This window comes from Zingiber officinale, chromosome 7B (genome assembly GCF_018446385.1).
Source record: "Zingiber officinale cultivar Zhangliang chromosome 7B, Zo_v1.1, whole genome shotgun sequence".
Taxonomy (NCBI): Eukaryota; Viridiplantae; Streptophyta; class Magnoliopsida; order Zingiberales; family Zingiberaceae; genus Zingiber; species Zingiber officinale.
Window position 1 is genome coordinate 71,936,153 of NC_055999.1, and position 10,355 is coordinate 71,946,507.

The window sequence follows — 10,355 nt, forward strand, 5'->3', positions numbered from 1 at the left end:
CAACGCTCCGACAAAAGTGCTCCTCCGGTTTTTATTTAATTTTCTTTGTCGGTATTACTTTATTGTCACTAGCATTTCCTGTACTTATTCTGTAATTATATTTCGACTTGTTAGTGATTGCCCAACGAAAGTGGTCAAGGACCACGGGCCTTCGAGTAGGAGTCGTCACAGGCTCCGAACGAAGTAAAAACATCTGTGTCTATTTTATTTTTCCGCTGCGTTTATACTCGTCTTTTTCGAATCGATATTCACCCCCCCCTCTATCGAATCTAACGGTCCTACAAGTGGTATCAGAGCAGGTACCGCTCTGATTTGGTGCAACCACCAATCAGGCAAAGGGGGGACTTTTTGAAAGAAAAATTAGATATCGTTTGTCTTTAAAATAAAACCTTACGCCTTTCGTTTTTTCCCTCCAAAACGGTTTTTGAAAAATACATCGCCATCTTTTCACCATTGTTTAGTATTTAAAAAATATTACATTTTCAAAATTTTGAAATAATATTTTTTTCAAATATTTTATTAATATTTTAATAATATTTTATTATTCTTTCTGAAAATAGTGAAATATTATTTTTTTCAGCACTGCTAATCCAAGACCAAGTCTTGGGATCTTTTGTTTGTTTCTCTGTGTGCAAGAAATTATGACTCTTCTAGAAGGACGGAACCCCTGCGAACCACCACCATACGATCATGAAGACTTCAACTACTGGAAGCGATTAATGGAATGCTTCTTAGGAAGCGTAGACATCGATTATATGCTAATTTTGAGGAAACCTTCTCAAAACTCAGAACTGAACAAAAAGGTAAGTAACATTATGTGTAATGTTTTACCTAACAATATTTTATGCAGATTAGAAAAGTACGAGAATGCATATGAGCTGTGGACCCAGTTGATCAAACTTCACGAGACGCCGATGGAGCTAGAAGATCAAATTAAAATCAAACATGGACTCGAGTCAAATCCAACGGAAAAGCCTACTGAATTAGGGGTTGCGCTCAAGGTTAGTAATATTTACCAAAATACCCCTGTTAATAGTAGTTTAAATAATCAGCATGATGATAAGTATGAAATTAGTCCAAGTATGGTGCATGATAATCTAGATTTAAATGATTTAAATTCAAAATCACAAAATAATCTAGACTCTAATCAAGTCAATCAAGACTCTGATCAATTTGGCATCAACCTTGACTTGGTCAAACAGAACAATGACCAAATCAATTCAAATAATTTAATTAATTCAGAAAATTTGAAATTAGGTGAGCATTTAGACATAAATAAGTCAAACATTAAAATAAATTTGAATTTAAATGTTAAAAATGAGAAAATGGATAAAATCAATAAATACCTTGATAAAATATTTAATAATCAAGATAAAATCAGTCTAGAAAATGTTATCCAAAACCAAGATAATTTAATTAATAAAAAATTAAACTTTAAAGATAAAACTAATCTAATAAATTCAATTAACCATATCAATTGCAAAGAAAATATAAGGATAAAATCAAACACTTTGATAAAATCAAAACGGAATTTAACAAATTTAAAATTAAATGTTAAAGATAACATATTAAACAAAAATAAACTAGAAATTTCAAAATTAACAATTAATAAAAAGCTAAAAGATAAACCGTTAAGAAAATATAATTCAAACAATTTAGTTAATTCAAATTTAAAAATAAATAAAAACTTAAACTTTAAAAATAAGCTATTAAAGAAAGATAATTTGACCAATTTAATTAATTCAAAATTAAAAACTTAAATTTAAATTACAAATTAAACATTAAAACTTAACTAAAACCAACTCTAATTATACAAAAATCTTAAATTAAAGGCCAATAATTGAGGGGGAGGCTCCAGAATAGCTGGCACCTCCAAAACTAACTTACCCGACAAGGTAACCCAAATAAACTAACCCGGCAGGGTAATTAGGATTAGTTAAAAAGGGACCCAGTTTAACTTGAATCATGGTACTGGTGAAGTTTTTTGATGATAGTACGTTGGGGAAGCTTGGGCATCGCATGTCTAGAAAGATATGGCTTCAATCTGGTGCATTTGGCCAAGTGGAACCAACCGAAGCTACCTTTAAATGGATCCTAACTAGTTAGACCAAGATTTAGTACTAAGCTCCATGGATAGGACTATTCAGAAAACCTCGAAAGGTTGGTTACTTCTAATGATGTCCAGGTGACTCACCAAACTTAGAAGTTTATCCGAAGAATGCCTATTTGTTGAGACCAAAGCTAAACCTGAATCAAACACAAGTTAAACCAAACTCTGTAATTAAATCGAATTCATCTCACAAAATTATAAGATTCCCTGACTGATAATCTAGATCGGGTGAGATGAATAAGGATTAAATTAATTAATTTTCAAATTAAATTAAAATTAAATTTCAAATTTCAAATTGAATTTAAATTTCAAATTTCAAATTAAATTAAAATTAATCAAAATTAAATTTTGAATTCCAAATTAAATTAAAATTAATTAAAATTAAATTTTGAATTTCAAATTAAAATTAAATTTTGAATTAATTAAAAATTAAATTTCGAATTAAAACTAAATTTTTTTAAAATAAAATTAATTTTTTTTAAAAAAAAAATTTATTTTAAAAATTAAATTAACTTTAAAATTTATTTTAATTAAATTAACTTTAAAAATTATATTAAATTTAAAAATTATTTTAAAAATTCTTTAAAAACTCTTTAAAAACTATTTTAAAAATTATTTTAAAAATTCTTTAAAAATTATTTTAAAAATTCTTTAAAAACTATTTTAAAAATTCTTTAAAAATTATTTTAAAAATTCTTTAAAAACTATTTTAAAAACTATTTTAAAAACTATTTTAAAAATTCTTTAAAAATTCTTTTAAAAATTCTTTAAAAACTCTTTAAAAACTATTTTAAAAATTCTTTAAAAATTCTTTTAAAAATTCTTTAAAAACTATTTTAAAAACTATTTTAAAAATTCTTTAAAAATTATTTTAAAAATTCTTTAAAAACTCTTTAAAAACTATTTTAAAAATTCTTTAAAAATTATTTTAAAAACTCTTTAAAAAACTATTTTAAAAATTCTTTAAAAACTATTTAAAAATTATTTAAAAATTATTTTAAAAAAGAACTCTTTAAAAAATTGAATTGAACGTATGTTAATTGCCATTAAATAATTATAGAAATCATTTTAAAATCCTTTTAAACACTAATTTATAAATCCTGTTAGAAATTTCTTAAAAAAAATAATAATAATAATTCTTTTAAATCCATTTAAAACTTAGACACCTAACTTAAAAACTTAAATTCCGTTAACTTTAAACTTAATTATGTAATTAATAAGTAGAACTTAACTATTTAAGTTTAACTTCATTTGAGAACTAAAATTGACTTGAATTAAACCTTACTTAACTGTGTCTAATAATTTTAACTTCATGCTAACTTCAAATCCCACTTAAAAGGAAGTAAATATATATATATATATATATATATATATATATATATATATATATATCTATATATATATATATATATATATATATATATATATATATATATGTATATAATTATAACTAACACTTTCATTGACAACTCAATCAATTAATATGAAATTTAAATTATTTTATTAAGCATTAACTTATTAAATCAAGTAAAAATTAATCAATAAAATATTGATAATGGTTAACTGTTATTGAATTAATAAAATCTTATCTTATTAAACTTAAACTAAAGTTAAGCGCCTGAATCTAAAATTAATTAATAATTGATTAATCAAATTCAAATAAACAGTTATACCAAAGATACAGATATAAGTGTTAGTAAATTAGACAAATGTGTTAGGGCTTTGAAATTTAACACAACCAAACCTTAGTATTAACTTAAGGGGGAGATTCAATTTTTTCTTTCTATATCCCCTAGAAAAATTAATAAATTAAAGGAGAGTAATAAATTAAAGGAGTATCAAATTCAGGGGGAGGTTTTTTTTATCTCCTCAAGTGTTATTTTTTTTCTTCTCTTTAAAATCTCTCTAGAAAATTCTACCTCAATTTTTTTTTTTAAAAAAAAAAATTCTACTTTGAGTATTTTTAGCAAATATTTTCAAAATTTAATGTCAGGTTCAGGGGGAGAAATAAAACTAATTCAGTTTTTCAAATTGAATTTTAAACTTAATTTTGAAAATCAAAGTTTAAAAATCAATCGTCAAAATCAACTTGTTTAAAATTGTGAAATTTTTTAAAAATCAACTCAAAATTGTCTGTTTTAAAATCACAAACTTTTTATCCTTTTTACTTAGTCTGTGAAAACTAACTCTTATAAAACTAAGTTGTTTTTAAGAATTGAGTTTTACTTTTTATTGAAAATTGAATCTTTTACAAACTTAGTGTTGAAAAATAAATTTCAATCAGTTTTGAAAAATAGATTTTTCAAACTTAATTTTAGAATTTTGATTTTGAAAACTTATGTTTGAAAAGCGTTTCAAAGTTGAAACCTGTTTTGAAAATTTAAAACTTGATCTTGAAATTTAGAACTTATACACTTATGCTTGAAAATTTGACTATTTTTTTAACTTGCTGTTAAAAATTATACTTTTATCAGTATCTTTGAATTTTTGAACTAAACTTGTTATTACTCTACACTATGATTGTTTACCCTTGTTTTCTTGATGAATGCCAAAGGGGGAGGGTTAGGCGGTTAAGTTAGATAAACCAAATTGAAAACACTAAAACTAACTTTAAAACCGATGTACCTGTTTTTTTTGCGTTCTTTCACTAACTTAACCAGGTTGTCATTCCATCAAAAAGGGGGAGATTGTTGGTGCGGTTAGCACTAACGATTTAACCCAGGTTTTGATGAATGACAAATAGGTTAAGTTAGTCTTGTTGTTGTCTGACACTTTGATCGAGTGTGCAGGAGAAGTCCAGACAGGTCGACGGGCTGACCGGATGTCTGGCAAGAAGTCCAAGCGGGTCGACGGGCTGACCGGATGTCTGGCACGAAGTCCAGCTAGGTCGACGGGCTGACCGGATAGCTGGCAAGAAGTCCAAGCGGGTCGACGGGCTGACCGGACGCTTGGCGAGAAGTCCAGCTAGGTCGACGGGCTGACCGGATAGCTGGCGAGAAGTCCAAGTGGGTCGACGGGCTGACCGGACGCTTGGCGAGAAGTCCAGACGGGTCGACGGGCTGACCGGACGTCTGGCAGGTAAGTGAGGTAAGTCACTGGAGGGGAGTGACTGTGAGAACGCGTTCCCGGGAAGGGGACATTAGGCGTCGATCCGGCTTAGATCTATTTCGGATGTCTAAGTCGAGATCGTGACTAGATTCCGGTCTCGGAAAGACGGAATCTAAGTCATACTCTTCTTTATCCATCTGTTGAACTTTGACTGTGCTAACAATCTATTTTACAGGATACATATTTGCCTCGGACTAACTTTGTTTTGCAGGAAAAGGGAGTTTTCTGAAACAAGGTGGTCCGGGCGCCCGGAGGGGATCCGGGCGCCCGGAGGTCCGGGCGCCCGGAAGGCGAATTCTATCCGGCCGAGTCGTCGCCACGTGGAGCATCATGGTTTGTGCAGTTACGTCACATTCCAGGCGCTCGGAAGGGATCCAGGCGCTTGGAACAGCATATAAAAGAAGCCCCAGACAGGAGCTTCAGAACAATCAATTTTTACTGAGAACTCTTCTACTGCTGGTCTTGCTGCTCGACGTTCAAGTGCGACGTCAACAACGCTCCGACAAAAGTGCTCCTCCGATTTTTATTTAATTTTCTTTGTCGGTATTGCTTTATTGTCACTAGCATTTCCTGTACTTATTCTGTAATTATATTTCGACTTGTTAGTGATTGCTCAACGAAAGTGGTCAAGGACCACGGGCCTTCGAGTAGGAGTCGTCACAGGCTCCGAACGAAGTAAAAGCATCTGTGTCTATTTTATTTTTCCGCTGCGTTTATACTCGTCTTTTTCGAATCGATATTCACCCCCCCTCTATCGAATCTAACGGTCCTACAGTTATGCCCTGCTAATTTGACTCTTATTTTGTTACTTACTTCCTTTCCATTCTATTCTCATGTATTGTTTATTTTCTGCTTTTGATGAATGCCAAAGGGGGAGGGAATGATTAGATAGAAAAATAAACTAACTCAACATACTTTTGTCACCTTTTTTATATATACATTATTCTTTTATATATTTTTCTAACTTTAACACAAGTTATCATTGCAACAAAAAGGGGGAGATTTTTTTGTACAGGTAGCACTAATGATCTAACTCAAGTTTTGATGAATGACAAGTGGACTAAAGTTAGATGTTTGTGGTCTAATCTATCTACCAAGTGTACAGGATATGAATTTGATGGATCTAGAGGACCGAAATACTAGGTTAATAGTTGGCATGAAGTCCAGATTTGTTAAGATCTAATAGAAGGAAGTCCAGTTGGGTTGACAATTGGTTGAAGTTTAGATTTGTTAAGATTTAGCAGGAAGTCCTGGTGGGTCAAGGGACTTGACATCAAGGAAGTCTACGATTAGTAAGTGGGGCTAACCAACTGGAGGAGAGATCCAGTGAGGAACCGTTTTCGGTTGAGGGAACAGTAGGCGTCGGTCTGACCGAGAGTTTCAGTGAAATTCAATGTCATGACCGGACAGTCCGGAGACTATCAAAATTCACTTATTTTACATGTTATTGCTTGTCTTTCTAACTCTATGGCGGAGGTGATTGAAAGAAAAAGGTGGCTAGAAAACATAGCTCTAAGCAACCGGACCTTGTTTAGGTGCCCGGAGCTTGTCCATGCGCCCGGAGTTGCTCCAAGCGCTTGGCTCAGAGGCTTCGAGGGAGACCAGGTAGGCACCCGGATGGTTCAAGCGCACGAATTTGCTCCAAGCACCTGGACGGTCCAGGCGCCCGGATTTTCTCTAAGCACTAGAACGGTCCAGGCATCCAGATTTGCTCCAAGCGCTCAGACCAGAAAAGTTCATCTACAAGCTGATCTGGAGCGCATCGACTGGCTAACCCATATCAGCGGTTCATGCGCCCATGGGGGTCCCGGCGCCCAAACATGGATAAACTTCCAGGATGAAGTTTTGATGAGAACTCGCCACGTCAAAACACTCCAGGCGCCCGGATGGAGCTATAAAAGGAGGGTTGGACCAACAACTTCAATACAACAAGTACTCCGACTTTCATTCTTGCGCGCTGCTCTAAAAAGGCTCCTACGACATTGTAACACTCCTCCGACAACCGACGATCAAGTTTTACTGATTTTCTTTGTTGTTGGTAACTTTTCTTTATAGTTCTTACACATCACCTATACTTCAATTCTATAATATATTCGAATTATTAGTGGATTGCCCAACAAAAGTATTTAACGAGTGCGGGCCTTGGAATAGGAGTCGTCGAAGGCTTTGAACTAAGTAAATTGAACTGGTGTTAGCGTTTACCTTTGTTTTTTGTCTCGCTTTCTTTTCTGATACTTCAGCTGCGTACTTATTTTTCCAAAGAAAAGACAAGTTTTTAAAATCACATATCCCCCTCCCTCTCACGTGCTCACGATCCAACAATATATATTGTATCAACTATGATTTTGTAACTACTATAATGTCAAAATTAGGTGAGCAGGTCGAATCTACATTGTAATAACTACGATTTTGTAACTGGTATAATAGTTGTAGTAGTTATAGTTTCATAATTGTTACAACGTGAATGATAGATAAATAAGATTGAATCTATGTTAAATATTTTTGAACAGGTTAAGTATGCATTGTAATAGTTATGAAATCGTTGTTACTATAACGCACCAAACCGATTTTGAATTTAGGCGAGAAATAATAATACGAATATAAAAATACTTAGAGGGGGGAGGTTAGGTAATTGTACATAATTGAACAGTGAAGTAGAAGTCCTTTTGATAAAAAAAAATAAATCAAAATGGACGCCCGATTTGATAAAAAAGAAGTGCCCTTCTACTTTGCCCAAGTTCCTATAGTAAAACCCTATTACCCCCACCAAACCCTACTTGATAGTATTTGTAAGCAAGCCCAAACCTCTACACTACACTATGATAATGATTCAAAGAATGAATTGTTAATATTAGTCAATCTCTTAGAAGTGAGATTCATTGTTTAAAATGTGGTTTAATCTTTGTTTTTTTCTACCATCCTTCTCTTCTGTTCCTCCTTTTTCTTTACTTAATTATTTATATAAACAATAATCAAGATTTGACTAAAATATAGTATTAAAAATAGAGGAAAAAAAAAGATAAATTGTTTAGTTATTTAAGGCCTTTAGTATGCTTTATTATACTAAGTATGCACATCAACTTTTTTATCTAAAATATATAATTTAGGATAAAAAAAATTATTTTATTAAATTTAGATATTCATTTTTCACTACACTATATATCAACTTTTTTTTTTCTCTCTCTCCTATGTAGTATTTAAGAATGAAATTCCTTCTCTTAATTTAGAGAAGTACTATTCATAAATATAAATTTAAAAAATAGATATGATAATTGATGTAAAATTTTTTTAATTATTTTATCTAAAATTTATGATAAAATTTTTAAATAAGATAACTGATATGAATACTCTTAATTCTATATTTGACTAATTATATATAATATTTATTTATATACCTACTACCACATAATAATCCATTTGGAATGGGACTTAATTCTAATAAACAAGTTCTTATCCAAGGATACTTCATTTTATTTTCCATATGAAAAATAATATATTATTATAATAATTTTGATTAATATTATTTTAACTTAATTAAATTATTATATATGAAATACTCTATATCAAAATACTCTTTCCTAATTTGATTAACATCATCCTAAATTAGTTAAAATTATTTTAACTCTGTTATAAGATAGGAAATTATTTCGTCTAAAACTACTATAAATTAGATGTTAAAAGAAATGTATTATTGGATGGAAAATATAATGGAAATAGAAATCGAAAAAAAAAAAGAGTTATAGATCTTATAATTGAATTTGCTATTTTATATTTCCAATTTTTAATCACTTTCTTGTATTGATAATTATGTCTCATCTCTAAGATTACACTACGCTAATATCTCCTTATTTTGATCAATTAGCAAGCACCTCCCAGATTAATTCTGGATCGTACGATGGCATCCTGGCCAGCGAACACTCTCCGTCCATTTCGTGCTCCCACAAAGCCGACGCCGAAGACGACGACTGCAACTGCGACGACACCGCCTCCTCCATTTCGTCTCCCTTCTTCTCCACCTTCGCCGTCGCTGTCGCCGCCTCCTCTGCTTCTCTCTTCTTCACTCTTTCCTCCTGCTGCCGCGCCTTCAGTTGCCTTCTGAGGCGCAGGTATATAGCCTGGATCTTGGAATCGACGGCGGACCGCAGCGCCTTCAGCCGCTCGTGGCAGTCTCCGGCGTCGCGCAGGTCCGGGAAGTTGAGCCGCGCGTACTCGCCGCGGAGCTTGTAGGCGGCCCTGTCGTACGCGTACGCCGCCGACTCGGGGGAGTCGTAGGTGCCGAGCCAGATCCGCATCCGGTTCTGCGGAAGACGGATCTCTGCCACCCACTTCCCCCAGTGCCGTTGCCGTACCCCCCGGTATAGCTTCTTCTTCCCACTCTCCACGGTAGCCATCGCGATCGCGGCGTGCTGGTGGAGCGACGGTGCGGTTAGGGTGTGGCGTCCGGTGCTGAACCGCCTCAGGATCTCTGTTTGCTGGAGGTAAACGGATGAGCCGAGATATGGGACCGCAGGTGACCTAACTGGCGGGAGCGGCTGTGGAAGGTGGGAGAATATGGAGTCGATGGCGTTTGTCCCCGAGAGGAGGACCTTCGATAAGGAGGCGCTAATCTCGCTGGGAATTTCCGCCGGCGATAAGGTTTCTTGTATTCCTTCCATGATTCCAGCAATATTTCGGCCCGGCTGATCACAAGTAACCGATTTTTTTGCTCTCTCTCACAATAAAATAGGAATTTTTATGCAATTATGGTTGCCACAAAATGGAACACAAGGGGAATCACAGTAGAGGAACAGGGTGTTAAAAACACTATATACTCTAAAATACACAGACAGCTTGATTTTGGAATAGAAGAGGGATAGGGTGCTGTGGATGTTGCTATGGTGGTGGAGGAAAGGGATATTTATAAGCTGAGAGACTTCTCAAGTGTTGATCTGTCTTATTCTTCATCACATTATGGCCTCAATTCTATTCTCTACAGAGATTTAGGGAAAAAGAATCGGTTGTTAATTGTGAAAAGGATTGCATTTAGGAACAGTTGGTCCCATGATAGGACAGGATTTTGTGAGCACAAGACCAACTCAAAGCCAAGGTTCTGCTTTTTCTCTTGTTTGTTTGAAATAGGGAAGAGTCATTCAAGTCC

The 10,355-nt window shown here is 33.4% G+C and overlaps 1 protein-coding gene across 1 annotated transcript; it reads right to left on the reverse strand.

Moving 5' to 3' along the window:
* Nucleotides 1-8,981: 8,981 nt before the first annotated feature.
* Nucleotides 8,982-10,033, reverse strand: LOC122005994 (ethylene-responsive transcription factor ERF061-like). Its single transcript, XM_042561285.1, has one exon. The coding sequence runs from the start codon at nucleotides 9,871-9,873 to the stop codon at nucleotides 9,073-9,075; it is 801 nt and encodes a 266-aa protein (XP_042417219.1). The 5' UTR covers nucleotides 9,874-10,033; the 3' UTR covers nucleotides 8,982-9,072.
* Nucleotides 10,034-10,355: the final 322 nt, after the last annotated feature.

Excerpts from the sequence above, each read along its gene's own strand:
- LOC122005994 (XM_042561285.1), bottom strand. The coding sequence starts at position 9,873 with ATGGAAGGAATACAAGAAACCTTATCGCCGGCGGAAATTCCCAGCGAG.